This window comes from Gymnodraco acuticeps, unplaced genomic scaffold (genome assembly GCF_902827175.1).
Source record: "Gymnodraco acuticeps unplaced genomic scaffold, fGymAcu1.1, whole genome shotgun sequence".
Taxonomy (NCBI): domain Eukaryota; kingdom Metazoa; phylum Chordata; class Actinopteri; order Perciformes; family Bathydraconidae; genus Gymnodraco; species Gymnodraco acuticeps.
Genome location: NW_022990459.1, coordinates 4,340,602 through 4,358,968, shown reverse-complemented (window position 1 = coordinate 4,358,968; position 18,367 = coordinate 4,340,602). Strand labels below are relative to the sequence as shown.

At 40.1% G+C, this 18,367-nt stretch overlaps 2 protein-coding genes across 12 annotated transcripts in view; one reads left to right on the top strand and one right to left on the bottom strand.

Moving 5' to 3' along the window:
• Positions 1 to 2,652: 2,652 nt before the first annotated feature.
• On the top strand, positions 2,653 to 3,845 carry LOC117552514 (cytochrome c oxidase assembly factor 6 homolog). 4 transcript variants are annotated; one of them, XM_034226037.1, is made up of 3 exons: positions 2,653 to 2,873; positions 3,068 to 3,223; positions 3,425 to 3,845. In XM_034226037.1, the coding sequence occupies exons 2-3, from the start codon at positions 3,080 to 3,082 to the stop codon at positions 3,521 to 3,523; spliced, it is 243 nt and encodes an 80-aa protein (XP_034081928.1). In that variant the 5' UTR covers positions 2,653 to 2,873; positions 3,068 to 3,079; the 3' UTR covers positions 3,524 to 3,845. The 4 variants fall into 4 exon arrangements, with proteins under 4 accessions (XP_034081928.1, XP_034081930.1, XP_034081929.1 ...); XM_034226039.1 differs by having other exon boundaries at positions 2,653 to 2,877; XM_034226038.1 differs by having other exon boundaries at positions 2,653 to 2,881.
• A 962-nt stretch (positions 3,846 to 4,807) lies between these two features.
• The window catches only part of slc13a4 (solute carrier family 13 member 4), a 31,180-nt gene continuing 17,620 nt past the window's right edge, over positions 4,808 to 18,367 (bottom strand). For 6 of the 8 annotated variants that reach the window (XM_034225929.1, XM_034225928.1, XM_034225923.1 and 3 more), the window contains 15 exons: positions 16,071 to 16,199; positions 11,749 to 11,885; positions 11,406 to 11,581; positions 11,183 to 11,246; positions 11,020 to 11,059; positions 10,826 to 10,912; positions 10,497 to 10,681; positions 9,543 to 9,662; positions 9,263 to 9,364; positions 8,799 to 8,900; positions 8,560 to 8,675; positions 8,340 to 8,455; positions 8,077 to 8,238; positions 7,186 to 7,323; positions 4,808 to 6,866 (listed from right to left, as the gene is read on the bottom strand). In XM_034225929.1, coding sequence (XP_034081820.1) covers positions 6,729 to 6,866; positions 7,186 to 7,323; positions 8,077 to 8,238; positions 8,340 to 8,455; positions 8,560 to 8,675; positions 8,799 to 8,900; positions 9,263 to 9,364; positions 9,543 to 9,662; positions 10,497 to 10,681; positions 10,826 to 10,912; positions 11,020 to 11,059; positions 11,183 to 11,246; positions 11,406 to 11,581; positions 11,749 to 11,885; positions 16,071 to 16,199 — 1,812 coding nt within the window. In that variant the 3' untranslated portion in view covers positions 4,808 to 6,728. The remainder of the gene's footprint in view (positions 6,867 to 7,185; positions 7,324 to 8,076; positions 8,239 to 8,339; positions 8,456 to 8,559; positions 8,676 to 8,798; positions 8,901 to 9,262; positions 9,365 to 9,542; positions 9,663 to 10,496; positions 10,682 to 10,825; positions 10,913 to 11,019; positions 11,060 to 11,182; positions 11,247 to 11,405; positions 11,582 to 11,748; positions 11,886 to 16,070; positions 16,200 to 18,367) is intronic. The other 2 variants (XM_034225925.1, XM_034225924.1) reach the window with 2 other exon arrangements.

Here is an 18,367-nt window from a genome sequence, read left to right as displayed (position 1 = left end):
CCATAAACGAAGTATTGAATACAAATTGTTTCTGTAATAATATATTCCTCATTCAATGGAATCAAATCTGAAGAAATCATATCTATATATGGTGATTTACAATTATTTTTGTCTGAATTAATCAAAAAGAAATTTGGTGTGTAATATTTTTAGGGAATAGGTTTTTTGTTTTGTTTTGAAATCACACTTTTACCTGAAAACTCTTTTTTTTTGACTGACATTTTAAATTAAATAAGAAAATACAAATTTAATATTTGGCCCAGCCTAAATTCGAACCTATTGGTTTCACATGTGTGGTTCCCCTCTATAATTATGCAATCAGCATATTTGTTTTATGAAGGTTAGTCATTCATAAAAACAGCCACTAGCTCAGATCTAAGGACAGGGATCTACTTTTTCAAATACTGCCCAATGACAGCAAGAGTAAACCCATCCTCCTTCTAATCACTTTACATTTCTCAGGACTTTAGTCAGTGGACCGTTTCTACTTCAAGCTGTGCAACTTAATTAAAAAATCCTAATCTTTATTTAGGATTTGATGGTTTTCTGTTGAAAGTTTCATCAAAGTGCGACCATTTAAAGAGCACTTTTGTACAATTAGTTTACATTAGATTACAATTCTTAAATACAGATACATTTCAACGACTAAAATATGTCGGGAAGGTAGAGATGTTAAGTAACTAAGAACATTTACTCAAGTACTGTACTTAAGTACAATTTGAAGGTACTTGTACTCAGAGCCGGCCCGACCCATTAAGCGACATAAACGGCCGCTTAGGGCCCCACAGCCACTAAAAAAAAAAAAGGAAAAAAGTCGCCGTGATAAGTATGTTTAATTAATTTTGTTAATATGCCTAGATTGCCTACTCTCAGTCATGTATTATATTATTGAGTCAATCATATAATACATTAACCGTGCTTTACCTGAACCTCATCATGACACTAGAGAGGACGGCAGGATTGTAATTTCCCGTGTTCAGTGAATGCAACAGAGGCAAGGCACCAGACTGACCAGAGAGTTGAATGGAAATAAACATCTGTCTTATTGGATGACAGGTACCTATCCTGTGAGCTGTGACAATGTTTAAAATAAACAGTCAGTCAGACTCAGAGTTTTTGAAGATGGACATAAGAACATTTGTTCTTAAAAAAGACGACAATTCTCAAGTGGTGGCGCACACAACAACCCCAGAGCCACCACTTGAGCCAGGAGAACAAGGTATTTAAATGTCAGTAAACTTCCAAGTTATGCAAACATGTAAGCAAAGCATAAATTACAGCTACGTTGACGTTACTTTGAATCACGGGGGTAAGCTAAACCGTTAGCAAGTAGCTATAGCTAGCCAGATATATTAAATAAACACTTTGTCAGACAATCTAAATGTAATGTTTTTTAGTGTTACCTGGTGATTTCAAAGAAAGCTCTCTGGAAAATGTTGACTAACTGTTCGACATGAAGCTAGAAGCTACCTTACAGTACACAGTTGATCCTGAGTCCTGTCAGTTAAAGTGTTTCATAGTTAGCTTAGCTAAGCATCAACCTAGCACTGAAATATATGGATGTTATGTGACAGTATTTCTGAGAAAAAGTCCGCTGAAATGGTGGCATAGTTGCCACTGCTTTACGTGTCGACAGCATGTTTGAACGTATTTGCAGCAGTAAATGTGGCTGTTTGACCACTATTGTAAAATATAAGATAAATAAAATCTGTGTACAGTTCTGTTTCATATGGGTGTTGAGAGATGTATCCATAGATCTCTTCATTTTGCTCTCAAAGTGCACCAGATTGATGCTTTTAACTTCAATATTTAAAACAAAATCTTCCCGGGGGAGCATGCCCCCGGACCCCCCTTGAGGAGGTGAGATGTTAGCTTATGCTAACATCACAAGACAAAAGTTGGTTCCGTGTTGTGTGTAGTGAGAACGCGCTAGAGTGAGGGGGGCCCCAAGCCAAAGTTCGCTTAGGGCCCCCAAAAGTCTAGGGCCGGCCCTGCTTGTACTTTACTTGAGTATTTCCATGTAGCCTAATGCTAATTTGTACTTCTATTCTAAACTACAATTCAGAGGTAAATATTGGAATTTTACTCCACTTCATTGATGTAATACACACATTATTGTATTTAATTAAGAATTATACCCAATACATATGATTCTGAAATGCACAAATCTGCATAATGAATACTTTTACTTGTATTTTGATGCCAAGACTTTTGCACTTTTACTTGAGTAACATTTTGAATGCAGGACTTTTGCTATTCCTACACTCTGGTAATTCTATGTTTACTTATTTAAAAGAGTACTTCTTCCACCTCTTAAACGTAAGATACATTTTAAAGACTTAAATATGCAGAACAGAGGAACAATGATTTGCTTTGTGACAGTGTTGTGATGTTGACATGTTAAAACACAGAGAAAGCTAAACAGAGATGCTTCATTAGCTAATAAATCACTCTTACCAGTCGGCAACCTGAGGAAACACGTTGTTTGTTTCGGACGTTATTTGTATAAATGATGGTTGTGTTACCTTTACCTTATAAGCGTTTAATATTCACTGAAAAACGATAAAAACGTTCAGACATGTCACTAAAGTTTGTATTTCTGAACAAACTGCGCCATCACCTGGTGCGTGTTGTCAAGCACGCCTAGACGTCATCACAACGCGACAAGGAAGTGTTGTCGCTCGTGTCCTTCAGTGATAAACGTTACAAAAGTCTCTGCTTTAGGGACAGTTTTACTCTGTTTATTCGGCTTTAATGGAGAGACAGGAGCGGTGAATAGTGATAGTTTGAATCAAAATATGTGCTATTTGTAGTTATTATCAAAGCGACGATAGTGGCTCTACTGAGGCTGAACATTACAGCATAAACACACAGTAAGTAAGTAACGATAGTTTGTGTAAACATGAAGGATATGAGGTTAGACTGTAAAAACGTGTGATCAAGTAGCAGTGGTATTACAGTAAGGTACGATAGTGAGACATTTTAAATCATAGTTGGATTTGTTTCACACAGTTGAAGCTACATCCATTTCTGTTGCCTAGCCTTACGTTTTTTACATCTCTCCCAGGATCAAGCTGCGATGAGTGCTCCTAACTCTTCAGAGAGGAAGGCCTGCTGGGACTCCAGGGACCTGCTGTGGAAGTGTCTGGATGACAACGGGGACAAAGCTGAATCCTGCCTGAAGTTCCAGGGCGAGTTCGAGTCCAACTGTCCTGCTCAATGGGTAAAATATCCCCTCTTTATCCGTGTGATTACTGAGATATCTGGTGCCAGAAAGGATGAACCATGGCAGTGTTTAAACAATCAAAATATCAGTAATCTAGAAAAAAAACAAGAATATGCCTCATCCCTCCCCAATCAGGTGAAAGCTACAGCTTCAGTTAAAATGGGGTCGTCACTCATCTTTTTATATTTTCCCTGACAGGTGAAATATTTCAGCAAGAGGAGAGATTATCTGAAATACAAAGCGAAGATGGAGACCGAAGGATTCAAGCCGGCTGAAGGCCCTAAGCAACCTTCCTAACCAAAACCTGCACTCTGACTGGCTTTCAGATCAGAGCCAGAGGAGTTTTCTAACTTTATTATGGACTTCACCACTGTGATTATTTATTTGTACAGAGATTAAAGCTGCATCCAGGAACATGCATTTCACCAGCGACTTGTTTCAAAATGATTTGAGCTTCTCTTCACCTGATCAGCTGCTCTGAGATGTTTTAAAGGAAACGACGAGAGAGGAAAGATGGTGAATCCACCTGGAAATTACATGTAATGTCACTGTGGTAAAACTTTACTATTGCTGTTTGAAATTTGAAAAATTGCCTTTGATCAATAAATGCTGATCTTTACTGATGCTTTCCTTTTAATCTTGATTTATCAACATCTTTAATGCCCCGGCCACACGAGAAACGAAAACGGTTGTTTGCGTTACTGTTTAGTGTCATATAGACCGTTCGGCCACACGAGGACGACCGAATACGGCACTAAACGACTGCGGAAACGATAACGGGTCCCAAGGTGTATAGAACGGCATACGCAACGCTCTGGGGGGTCCAACGGCTCCGTGTGTACGTCCTATACGATCATTTTCTGATAATGATGAGGCAATAGCCCCGCCTCTCCCCACCTCTGCTGCTCACCCCCGCGTCAAAGTAAACTGCACACTGAATTCAGATTATTTATCTTTTTCTCGATATGGACATAAACGAGAGTGAAGTCTAATCTGATAGGACGGAGACACCTCTCAAACTACCTAGTTATAAGGTTAAAGTTATATGTTTATTTGTACTGTCGGCCGGGTCACTCATTACTGGATCAGCTGCTGCATGAGACAGACACTGACGCTGTCCGAAGAGAGGGAGGAAAAAGAGAGGCTCCGTGTATTTTATTATTATATTATATAGATTCGTTATTCATTTGTTTTAAAGCTCAATAAATAACAAAGAAGACCTTTGACCGGCACTTTTATAATTTTGTCGGAAGATTTAAACTTTAATACACGTTGACTTGCGAAAAACTGCCCGGTTCCCTCGGCCCCCACCGCGGAGAATAAACAGAAGGGCAACCATGACAACCATGCTTCTTCGCTGCTTTTGTCGAGGAAGTTGCAGCGCCACGTACAGGCTCCTGCATATGTACTGCAGCTTCTCCAGCGGTTGGAGCTAAACGGAGCTGTCTATTGCTATTGCGTGTGGACGGAAACTTTTTTACGATTGCGTTTGCGTTAATCCTATGCGTTTAGCCGTTTTTGTCCTCGTGTGGCCGGGGCATTATGTGACTGACTTGGGCTGTTGGATGTAAATAAATAAAATGAATTCAATGCAGGTTTATTGTTGTATCATCTTAACTAGTTTTCCTCGAGACATGAGACAGCTCATTTGGAAACAGGCACATACATTTTATATTACAAATCTGTATTTATTTACAAAGGAGTGTTGCTCTTACACCATAAAGTTGTATGAAACCTTCAGTAGGGCAGGACAAATTACAAAGGCATCTATGGCTTTTCACTCTACCCACACTGACCTAAACTTATAATGTAGTGATATAAAAAGTCACAAATTGCATTACAATGTGTGTACAAAATATAAAGGCTATTTTTGCAGTTCATTGCATCTATGTCTTTGTGCAAGCCTTTTCCCCTCCAGACAACAGAATTGTGATTTGACATTTAATTGAACATTTGTTCAATCCCACCCTGTGCTGCCTCTCTCCTCCTTAAAGGCTTTGGGTGCTGCATTCAGACACAATAAGTAACTTTGCTGCCTCCCAACTCTGAATTTCTTTTAGCTTCACATGCCAGGAGAAAAATCACACCTCCAGGGTAACCAAAAACAAAAACCAAACATGATCATCCTGTTGCTTAACATGCTAATACCACACATTTTAAAATATATGTTTCTGTGTTAACTCCAGTAGCTTTTGATTATTGATCATATATTTCATACATCATACATCATATTTGCATAGCTAGTAGATTTTTCTAAGATGTTATGAATGTTATGATTTCAGATGTATTCAATGACAAAAAAAACGCATCTGACCAACAAGCAAAAGTCAAACAAAGTAATTAAGCAAGACAAAGTTAATTCAGGATCAAAGGCACACGGGTCACTAAACAAAAAAATAATGCCAGGAGTGTGTAACACCACTTAAATGGCAAAATAAGGAAAGGCTACAATGAAAAGTAACTTGATAATTAAGTCTGCATAAAATAAACTTGTAGGTTCATTCAGCTATCTATACCTTAAATACAGCTTACATTCTTAATATATTAATGTTATCTAATAAAATCGTATGTCTGAGAAATAGCATGGTAAAAAGCATGTGTTCCATGCTTTAAGGAGGAAGGCCTGGCGTTGGTATGACAGGCAGTAATACGGAAGGTCACTATGGTGTGTTCACAGTATGATCAGCTTCAGTAACTTTGGACAAGACATCAGGCGGACATCAAGCTCCCAATTTGTTGGCAAAAGAACAAAAACACCTTTACAAACACACCATATGAGAGACATCTTAAGATACTAGGCACATCTGAAAGGCTGGACCAGCATGTATGTAGACAGTACATTATCAGCCTTAGTAGAAGCCTCTTCTCATGCATTTACCTGGCTTCACATCGGACAGTAAAGACAACTGGATATATCAGAATTATACTTCAAATTCTCTCAGGAATCTTTCCATGATGATCTGGTTAAAGAATCATACATAAAGTACAGCAGGAAGCATGCAGTAAAAAGAGGCTTACTTACAGTAGTATGGCCATATAGCTTATTTATATCTAAACTTCAACTAATAAGGCATGATGTGGCCCTGAAAACAGTTTACAAATTGCTATTTTGAATCAAAACAACTTAATGATCACCATAAATACTGTATGTTTGTATTTTTGAGTAATATTTTCAGTGATTTTGTGGAAAACAGAATCTCTATCAAACTTGGTTGACGATGGTAAAAAATCCTGTGGCTGGAAGTCAGAGCACAGAGGCCACTGTGACAAAGGCATTCTGTCCTTGTTATTAAAATATAATACTTATTATTGCATCAACAGGTATTGTTTTTGCTCTCTTCTTCTTCATCATCTTCTTCTTCTTCAGGTACAGTTATGCGTCTAATAAAGGGTTAAACTCTGAGCAAGACGGTCCTCTTGTCATCATTTTATTTTTGTCTTTTTTTTTCAGAAACACTGCCCCATCTCTTTCCCTCTCTGTCTCTCAGTTATTCAGTGGTGGTTACAAGCCCCCAGTGACGTTCCTGGCAACTGCCCAGTCTGGAAACTCATTCAGGTTGAACAGGGGAACCCCCCACGTGCTGATGGCTAACATCACCACCACCACGCCGATCAGATTCACCCCAAAGCCTGCTTTCACCTGGAGGACACAAAGAGGAGAAAACAAGTTGGGTTAGGTCCGCTGTAAGCCTTTGTCTTCCTGAAAACCAGCGAGAGTTAGGACATCTCATCCTCGTGATTAAAGTAAAGAACTTTGACACATTGTACTCTTAGCCTTTTGATGATACAGGTGCAGAAAGAGCATGTGACTGAGTGTGTGTGTTTATCTGTGTGTGTGTGTGTGTGTGTGTGTGTGTGTGTGTGTGTGTGTGTGTGTGTGTGTGTGTGTGTGTGTGTGTGTGTGTGTGTGTGTGTGTGTGTGTGTGTGTGTGTGTGTGTGTGTGTGTGTGTGTGCTTACCATGTCGCTGATCTTCACGTGGCCGTAACTAAAGACGATGGCGTTGGGGGGGTTCCCGACTGGAAGCATGACCCCGAATGACACGCACATGGTGGAGGGGATCAGAGTGTGCAGGGGGTTGATGCGCAGAGTCTCTGACTGCAGGGAGAGAGGGAGGCTTAGATACATCGTACAGACAAGATGCAGAGTGTGGGTTTATAAAGCTTCCTGCTAACATATGCACACGACATTAGCTTTACCTCTGAGCAATATGGGGGGGTCATTCATAAGTAGGAAGCAAATGTCGAATTAGTTGCTTATGAGGATATGTGTGATGAAAGAATAATTTCTCCAACACAGCAAAAAACCCTAGAGATAATTTGTGGCTTTTAAAGCTAGAGTGGACATTTTTTGAACTACTATCATGCTTTCAAATATCCGTCTTCAATAAGATGCAGCAGCCGGTTATCTAAGCTTAGAATAAACACGGGCAAACTGCTAGCCTGGCTCTGTCTGAAGGTAAGAAAATCCACCTTCCAGCACCTCTTAAACCCACTCATTAAAAGAAACCCAGTGAGCATGTTTTAAAAGGTTCAATTGTGTCAGAAAGCTGTGTTATTGTTTTTCTCCAGTGTGCTTGATCTTCATTGTATAAGTTCATTAAAAAGAGTGGTATTGAAGCAGAAATTAGCAACATGTTGTACGTTTTAAAATAAATATTCTTCAAAAATGTGAAATACTTGCATTTGAAGTACTTTTTATCAAAAGTTTAGATTTTTTTTGAATTTCTGTCAATACTTCTGTTCCTCTCTGGTGTCTCTAAACATCCAGTTTCCCTGTAGAGCCACCCAAACCCAGGTATTGGGACCAAGTATTGAGAATACTGTAGTTGTGTGAAAAGGAGTTTCATACCAGCGCTGACAGGATGGGCAGGAAGACGGTAAGAGTCGCAGGGTTGGAGGCAAACTCTGTGACCGCTGACACCAGCAGGCAGGCCAGCAGGGTGACGGCCCACGGAGGAAGACCACTCATGGGCTCCAGCTGTCTGCCGATCCACACTGACAGGCCTGACACCTGCACACACACAGACAGATCAAATCAGATCAAGACTTCTCATCTAGAAGCTTCCTAACCCTCATGAGATAACTTGCAGTACACCAACACATGTATAGTACCTTACAACCAGCAGCCAGCGCATAGCCGCCTCCCACCAGGATCACGATCTCCCACGGCATCAGTTTCTGGAAGTCCTTCCAGGTGATCATGGGAGCCATTGGGTCGGACTCTGCATCTTTTTAAATCAGAGAAAATGTCAATTCATCTCTGTGTTTATAATGGTTTATGCTGACTTAATGAACATATTTTTGACAAAGTTTAAAATTCCAAAGTTCTGACCTGTGTTCCTACAACTGGAGGAAGAGCAGGAGGAGGAGAAAGGTCGCCTGGCAGGGATGAGGAAGAGCAGGAAGCCCAGAAGTACAGAGACTGTGGCGTCTGTCCTGTAGCCTTTCCTGAGAGGGAGAACACCACAGATATAAAAGATGCAAAAGAAGAGAGAAGAAAATGTCTTTCTGTCTGTGTGAAAGTGTAAGTCTAATGTTTGTGTGGTGTTGCGCAACATGATGGGTACTCACTTCTCAAATAGGGATGTCCAGCCGGGCACAAAACCTGGCTCTCTGGTGAACCACAGCAGGGTCATCAGGATGAAGAAAACACCGGTCACCACCTCTGGGTAGCTACGACACACATATAAACCACAACAGCATATGAGCAACAATCACATGAGTAATGTCTAGGTATGGCTCATAGAATAATCCGTAACGTCTTTGAATGTTAAAAAAACTTCCAATTGGCTCAAATAAATGCATGATTTTCAAACTAATTAGGTCCTCTGAGACAAGTTTTTACTGTACGGAGTTGGTTAGTTTCAACTGAAAATCACCTAAAAGTGGCCCATTTCCTTGGTTAAATAACAAAAAATCCCCACAATAACCAACTGAATTCCCTTAAATACAACATACCAATATCAGGGACATCCAGTTAAGTCGGTAAAGCTCCAACAAATAAACCAGACACACATAGAAACACATGCACACACCTGATGGGTCCCAGTTTGGCGTACTCCTCATGGATCCTCTTCTCGGACAGCATCTCTCTCCTGGTTTTGCGTTTCTTACTCCATGAGCACGTTTCCCTGAAGCTGAACACACACAAAACAACATCAGGCACATTCAGTGTGTGTGTTAAACATGCAACCACAGTGTAACTCAACCTCAACAGGATTCTCACGGGAGTCTGTAATGATGAGATGCATTACGTATATGTATGTTCACACGGTACAGTACACATCTTTAAAATACACACTCCCACACACTCACTTGCAGCCCAGGAAGAGGAAGTGCAGCCACAGCCAGGTGAGGACCAGCATGATGATGGCGATGGGGAAGCTGAAGATAAACCATGTGCCGAAATTGATCACCTTAGCATCTGGATACCGACTGAAGAGACAAAGAGAGAAGCAGACATCGACTTCAATGGAACGGAAATATTGGGGGGAGAATTTTCAAATTGTTCACACCGCTTGGATGGATTGCTGTATCACTTTAGGATTACATTTACAATTGCACACACAGGCAGAACCAAAACCTGACCTTTGTCCAACAAGCTGAGACATGAAGGAGGCCATTCTGCTGGGCTTATTGCTGCGGCTGGAGGAAATTGCTCATTATAGAGGCTAAGCAGTGTGAGCCCTCCAGACACTGAGTTAACAGGGACTGTCTCAGTCTGACCAGCACAGACGCCAAGAAACCAATCAAGCCGTAATCATGTCTCAAAGTGTGGATGGTGTTTACTGGAGCTAATACCATACCAAAACAACTGTGTGACACCAGCACCCAACCAATGCTAAACCTGCTTTCAATTAATCTTGCGGTCAGAGGAAGGTGGATTGACGAGGTGTGCACGTACATGTACTTATGTTTACCTACATGTACTTTGTCATGTGTACCTACGTGTATCTATGTGTATGCACGTACCTGTGTGTACCTACAGTACATTTACCTAAATGTACCTTTGTGTATCTATGAATACCTACTTTTTGGGTTTCCATGTAGCTACGTGTTTTTACAGGTACCTTTGTGTATCTACATGTATCTATGTATACCTATGTGTACCTTCGTGTACCCGCATGTGTCTAAGTGTATCTACGGTTACATTCATGTTTCAACATGTATCTACCGACGTGTATGTCCTTCTACCCATGTCCACAATACATGAACCTACGTGTAACAACGTGTACCTACGCATACAGACGCATATCTACATAAACCTACTTGTTAAACTGCTCAGCAAAGATGAGGTTGGTGGAGGTGCCAGTGATGGTGATGAGCCCGCCGATGGTGGCAGCGTAGGTGATGCTGAGCGACAGGCATTTACAGATCATGTGATCCCTCTTGGTGGGATACTGGGAGTCTCTCCTGGCCTTTATGCGCTTCACATTTGGGAACTCAATCGCAACCTGAGAGAGAGGGAAGAGAATATCGTAAATCAAGCGAAAAATGTATTACGCCTCTTTAATCTCTCGTGAATGTGTGTGTGTGTGTGTGTGTGTGTGTGTGTGTGTGTGTGTGTGTGTGTGTGTGTGTGTGTGTGTGTTCCCAACCTGAGGCAGGAGTCCGTTGGTGTGCCTGATGTACGTCGGGTTAGAGGTTGCCTCCAGACCCACACCATTCCCCTCACAACACTGCACCTGAGAACAAGATAAGAAGACTCAGAGAGACATCCTTCACTTGCATGATATGACTGCTGGTTATTTGTTGAGTGTCTGCTTGGTGGAAAAGCCTCTGTTGGTCTCACCTCACTGAGTGTTGTTAGCTCCTGCTTAGAGCAGACACTGCTGCAGAGAGAAGAGGAGAGAAAATGAACAATAACAAAAGAACTCAGCTAACATTTTGGTTTCCATTGGATGAGTATTTCCGAAAGCAATCTTGTTTAATGTTAAATACACACATGCACATACCTGTTGTTGTGGTAGAGCAGCTCGAGCTGGTTTTTGTCCAGGTTGTCCTCTTTTTCTGAAGCAGCTGCACAAACGATGATCAACATTAGCGTGTAACAAAACAATTGTTGGTGGAACTTGTTACATTTCTCTAACTACAAATATTGTTGAATACACCATCATCACATTGAAGCCTTCACTGTTCAGAGACCCCCCCCCCCTGTGGTGACTGAGCCAGACGTACCGCTGTCGTCCTCGGGCGCCTCTACGGTTTCTGAGTCGGCGTGTCCGTCGGCCAGGCCGGTGCAGATCAGCTGCTGCAGGACGGCCTCGGCTATGGGCATCACCATGGCTGTGGTGGACGTGTTGCTGAGCCACATGGACAGGAACACTGTGCAGCACATGAAGCCCAGCACCAACCTGCAGGAGAGACAGGGAGCTGAATTAGTTAACATGACAGGAACTGCTGGGGTTCGTCCCCTCTGTCTTTTCAAATCTGACTTGAAAAAAAAAAGGCACTGTTGGCCCATAAATGATCTTTAAAATGTTGTATTGTTTGTGTATGTGTGTGCATGTGTGCTGCTTACATGCCAGGCTTGGCCCCTGCGATCATCACCATCCGCAGAGCGATGCGTTTGTGCAGGTTCCACTTCTCTATGGAGGCTGCAAGACAGATGACTCCCATCAGCAGCAGGGTGGTGTCTTTACAGTATTCTGCTGCAACCTAAACACACACACACACAGGCTTTGTTTTTATTCCAGTTAAAAAAATTATTTGACAACTTTTACAAATTGATTGAAGGCACAAGATTAAATGTAGGAATGTGATGAGATCTGAGGAGACAAGAAGCAGCAATGGAGCCTTTTGTCCAACCTTTTCTTCCTTGGTTTGGATCAACACTAACAGTTTGCCGTTTGTTCTTTTTAATCTGCTCTACTTCCCACCCGCAGGGTTCACGGCCTCAAAGTGTTGTATAAGCCCATGTCTCCTAACCTCTCACCTAAAACCGTTTCACTTCCTCCTGCTGCTGCACATTTTTCACAACACTCCATCTTTCTCTGTCATTTAAAGTAGTAAAACAGCAAAGGCAACTACACAGGGTGTAGGGATTTAAACTCTCTGCTTCTACTCTAAAACTGGATATTTCAAAACTTCCTTCATGGAATTGAGGTCCGATGGAGAAATGACAAGAATAACATTACGGAATAAAACTGATACAGATAATGTTGCCCCACCAAAGCTCTGCCTTTGTTCAGGAAGATAGTCTTTATACTACTAAACTGGATAAAATAAATGAGTTCACTGATGACCAATGGCCGAATAAATATTTACATAATACATTTAGGTAAAAGTGCAAATATCATCACGCATAATGAGGAGAATGTACTTTAAATTTAAAAAGAATAATTACACAATGCAGAAAAATCATTACATTTTAGAAGCTGGGAATATACTGTTTTTACATGTAGAGTTACTGAAACAATAAACATATTCCTAATATATTAATGGGCTTAACTTTCAAGCTGTACATGAAAGCCTAAATATTCTTGTGCATTTCTTTGTGTGCAAAATGTAAATGTATTAATTATCTAGGAACTGAAACTGTAAAATAAATGGACAGAAGTAAAAAGTAGAACATTTCCCCTTGACATGTGGTACAGCAGACGTAGAAATGTGCATGAAAAGAAAAAACCATGTAGTACAAATACCTCACAACTGTGATTAAGTTCTTGAGTAAATGTCCTTTGTTACTTTGCACCTCTGCTGATGAATAATGTAATCTGTCCTACTTTAATTTACATGGTTAATCCCTTCTACTGTAAAAACAACAGGTCATTTACAGTAAATGTTGACATGTCTTGGGTCTTAAAAGTGACTTAGGAGACTTCAATTTTTGGGGAACTTGATTTCTTTAAACCTTTTCAATGACAGAACCACATGGTGTGGTTCAGATGATGTGCCCCAACAGTGAGACGCAGCAGACTAGGAGAACATTCCTACATTTTTTTGCCAGCTTTAAAGCAGCTGATGGAAAAAAGAGCCAGCGCTCACTATGTGTTCCTTGGTAAAGTGGCACGGTGAGGACCATCCATCCATCCATCTTCTCCCGCTTATCCGTGGTCGGGTCGCGGGGGTAGCAGTTCCAGCAGAGAGCCCCAAACTTTCTTTTACGGTGAGGACGATAATAGTAAACATGTTGCATAGAGTTCTGAGCTGGCACATTCACACAACCCCATCACAAGAGGCTTACAGCAGCTTTCTCACTGTTTGTCAATGCGATTTGGTCATATGAGGCGTACAGACCCCTTTTTATGTAATGCTCATAAGAAAGGGTTATTTTAGACATATTTATTGATGGAAAATTAACTGTAATTAATTAATGATAATAATTTACAAGTTTATTGTTTGCACACAATATATAACATATTTCTATAATATATATTAATATATACTATATTAAGAATTTCATTATTAAGTCAATAGTTTACATTTTAATCAATCCTATGTAAAATGTCAAAATTATGAATTAAAAGTGGATGGCAGAGCAGGACTCGATGGTATAGAAAACAGGTTCATAAAACTGGCGTCCCATATTCTCATGTACCCACTTGCTGATTTGTTCAACCTGTCTTTGTCCACCTGTGAGTTGCCAACTATTTGGAAATGTGCACGCATCATTCCACTGCATAAAGGTGGTGATTTACTTGATACAAATAATTATAGACCAATCTCTATAATCTGTTCTATTTCCAAAGTTTTGGAGAAAATAATTTATAATCAACTGTCACATTATCTCAATACTTATAATATTTTATCTCCGGTTCAATCTGGTTTCAGGCCTAATCACTCCACAACAACTGCCCTACTTAAATTTACGAATGACTTGTACTCTGCTGCAGATGATGGTGAACTCACAGGTGCCATTTTTATTGACTTGACAAAAGCCTTTGATTTTGTTGATCGATATCTGCTCTTGGATAAACTTCACGGCATTGGCCTTTCTAATAATACAGTGTTATGGTTTAACTCGTACCTTCACAGTAGAAAGCAATGTGTGGTTGTTAATGGAAAACAGTCTGACTTGTTGATCCAACAAAAGGGTGTACCCCAAGGATCAACTCTGGGCCCACTTCTGTTCTCTATTTACATTAATTATTTATCTTCTTGTCTCATTAATTGTTGTACTCACCTTTATGCTGATGACACTGTTATATATACATCCAAATCTGATTTTTCACAAATTCAGATCTCTCTTCAATCGGATTTTAATATCTTACAGGACTGGCTATCACACAATAAACTACTGCTTAACAAAACAAAATCTTATACCATGGTCTTTGGTACCAGGCAGAAGCTCAAATCCAAACCTAATGTAGTAATAACATGTAAGGATGGCACTTCTCTGCATAAAGTTGATAGCTTTAAATATCTTGGTGTATGGCTAGACTCTGAACTTTCATTTAAACTACATATAAAGCATGTAATACAAAAAGTCAATTACGGAATCGGTGTTTTACACCGCTCTCGCAATTGTTTTACGCTCAGTGTCCGAAAGAGAATTGCTTCTCAACTTATTCTTCCGATTATGGACTATTGTGATGTTGTCTACCAAAATGCACATAAATCAGATCTTGCTCCACTTAACATAGCCTACAATAGACTATGCAGATTTGTTCTTGGTTGTCCTTTTCGTACACATCACTGCACAATGTATAACCAACTTAAATGGCCTTCTTTAAATGTAAGAAGACACACGCATTGGCTTCAGCTGATATTTAAATGCATTCATCTTAACTATCCCCCTTATTTAAAGCAGTATTTCGTACCCTACTCGTCAAATCATCAAGTTAGACATTCTGTTCAGATTTATTTCTCTGTCCCCTCTGCAAAAAAATGTATGGGCAGAAGAGCGTTCATTTTCAAAGCCCCAACAGACTGGAATACTTTACCTGCTGCTATTAGATCTCTTGTATGTTTAAACATGCATTATCATCTCACTTTCAACTGGTCTGCACTTGTTATTGAAACTGATATTGATGAAACTGATTTGCTCGACTGTCTCTCAAATTGTAATGATTGTATGCATTGCTTGAATTGTACTTAACAGACTGTATGTGGTTTGTCTTGTGTGTCATGTTTTGAATTTTGTCTTTTTGTTTATGTATGTCTGTAAGTTGTTGCTATTGTCGGGACCCTCTTGAAAACGAGATGCATCTCAAGGGGTTTATCCCAATGAATAAAAATGTCTATATACATCCGATTAGCCGATGCTGTTAGGCCCTACCTGGTTTAGACCCTATGGTTTAGACCTAATAAGTGCTTAGCTCGAACTGTAACGAAGGCTTCATACAGTACATGAATTATTCTGAAAACCACGCATGTAGCTTTTACATGCAAGTCTCACATTGACTGTGACTGTATTTTAGAGGATGTGTGCCATTCTTTATCAAACAAACTGTGCTCTGCAACATGTACACAGACTTAACTACACTAATGTCAATAGAGCTCATTACGGAGCTCAATCATGTTATCAGCACCAACCTAACTTGTCTTAAAAGGGGGGGGGGGGCAGAGAGTGCACTGAAATGTTAATCTGGCAGTCAAAGGTTGATGTAAAAAATCTCTTTAATCTCTTTAACCTTTCTGTTTACAGAAGCAGCAGCCAGCCATTTATTGAGCAAAAAAACTCTGATAACTAAGCTAAGGCCTACATTAGGCTAGGTAGTTAGCATTGAGGCTAAGGTGAGCAGGGAGGTCAAATACATGCTTGTTGAAATAGTAATAACATATAAATGTTATATGTCTTAATTTGAACCACCCTGCTACTGTTGTGCAATTGCACTGGATAAGCAGAGTATTTAAGCCTGGGAGAAATGTTTGACAGACAGGCAGTTTATAGAAACTCACCTCGCTGGACTTGAGCACCCCAAAGAGTGGATAGAGGAAAGCGGGTACCAGAGCAGCAGCACCCAGAGGAACAGCCTCAGACACCCAGTAGACTGCGGTCACCATCAGCACGTACGCACAGCATGCCTCCTGCAGGTAGAAACAAGTATCATTGATGAGATGACACACAAAGCTAGTAGCAGTTAGCTTAGTTTAGCATAACTGCTAACCATATTCTGTACAGCTCATTCATTAAGATTTGTATCTAATTTGTTCATTTTTTGTATGTAGTCGTATTCAAAGTAGTATGTCGTATTTGTTGTGCTCTAACTCGGTTGCGAACACAAACAAGCATACACACGGATGTTGCATTAGGTTATATAATGACAACATACCAGCCTTTCATACTGAAAACAGTAGCAGGCTTAGCGACAGGCTCCCCAAACTTAAAAACTTAAGAGGAATCTCGTGACATTTGTTAAGACCTTACGAAAAGACTACCAATTACTTTTGACAACACTTGGACAATTTTAAACCCAAAAATCTATCGAAAATATTGTCAAGTCACATACGTAATACTAGGAAAGGGGAGAAAATAAATTGTGTTAGAAATGTACTTGTTTTTGACCATGGTCTTTATTGACCATGGTTTTTATTTAATATCTGGATACAGTGTTTCTCCCATTAGTATTAGAACATGTCCTACTTCTGCCACAAATTGTGTGAATTTGTACATTTATCTAAGGGGAACAGTCAGTAAAACATCTTGCCAGAAACAGGTCAGTTAATCTCAAATTATTAATCCCAGAGGGGGAGAATTAACCCTGGGATAAATAAACATGTTCAGATTTATTCGTGTTTATACCTCAGACCAGGGTCGGCTTCATGGGGGGTCATTCGCGTGCCATGCCCCCCCAAATGAGTCACTGTTCCCCCCCAACGCAGGGTTGGCAAGCCTTGCCACTTTGCCGTTTTTTTCTTTTTGTAATCATATAAGTGAAAACGTTTCTACTAAAGGTTTTTTGTGTGAAATACATCAGAAATAAAGAATACAAATATAAAACAGCCTGAGGTGTGCTCACTGCTGCTCTCTGATTGGTGTGTTGCTTGACCAATGACCCCCGACCTTTTTTTTTGTTATCATTACGTGGCTGTGTGTTTAGATGAAAGCCCAGTGGCGATCTGTTCATCTGTTATACTGATTATACAGTAAAGCCATCGAAAATAATATGATATACACACTGGCGGCACATATCAGACCCGGGCCGGGGGGCGGGGCCACATGACCGGGCCCTTTAAACCCAATAAAGCTTGACAAAAATATCGGGAGTCCGGGGTGGTAATCTGACGCTCGTGCGTAAAAAGTCGCTCAGTCAGTAAGATTACAATTTAAAACAATGTTTGAAAGAAAAGTAACTAAATAAAAAGGTGTAATATTTAAAGGGATAGTGGAAATCCGCGAATTTTGGGTTTAACTTGTGTATTTTTATTAAAAATAAGCATATTAAACAATTTTTTTTAATTTCATCCGCCTAGTTTCATTTTATTTTCAATTTGACTGCGCCCTCTCAATGAAACGAAATACTTCGGGAATCGTCGGGAATCTTCGGGTGATGACGAGAGCTCAGGAAGACGGGCACAAACAATGGCGGACATTCAATAGCATTTGCATGTGACTAGCCGACCTTTATTATGGTGAATAGATGTGTTTTGTATGGCTGTAGTGCGACAGAAAATTTCTACGTGACACAACGACATTGGATTAACCTTGAGATGCGTTTTTATTCAGTTGAACACAACTTTTGATCACAAATCAAAAAAGGTAAGACGTAATTATTGTAATATTTTTGGAACCGGATGTTGTTTACTTTCTCTTTTCTGGCTGATAGCTCCAGGAATTTGAGGTCTTACAGTGATGACATTACATGTGTGGAATCTGTGGAGTCTCAGCTTTAAATCGTATATCTTGTTTGTGCAGTTAAGATAGTAATAAGGGCATTTCTACCGTGTGTTGTGTGTAAAAAAGCGTTAGCATTAGTTAGCATTGTTTCGCTCAATGCTAATTCAAAGGCTTGGTATTACTCTTGTGTTTTTTCTAGCTAACAATTGTTCTTATTGTCAGTTAGCGGAGTTTCTTACCTTTAAAAGGGTATGAAACATTAATAGTTTCATAAATGTTAAGAAGCCCTGAGACATGTGAGAGAAAAAAAACGGTGGGAGGGGTCCACTGGGGGGACCTTCGGCCTTAACTGGTTAACAATGATTAATATTTGTAAAGGCTACAGGTGATCTTAAGATGCGTGAGCTATGCTTAGGGA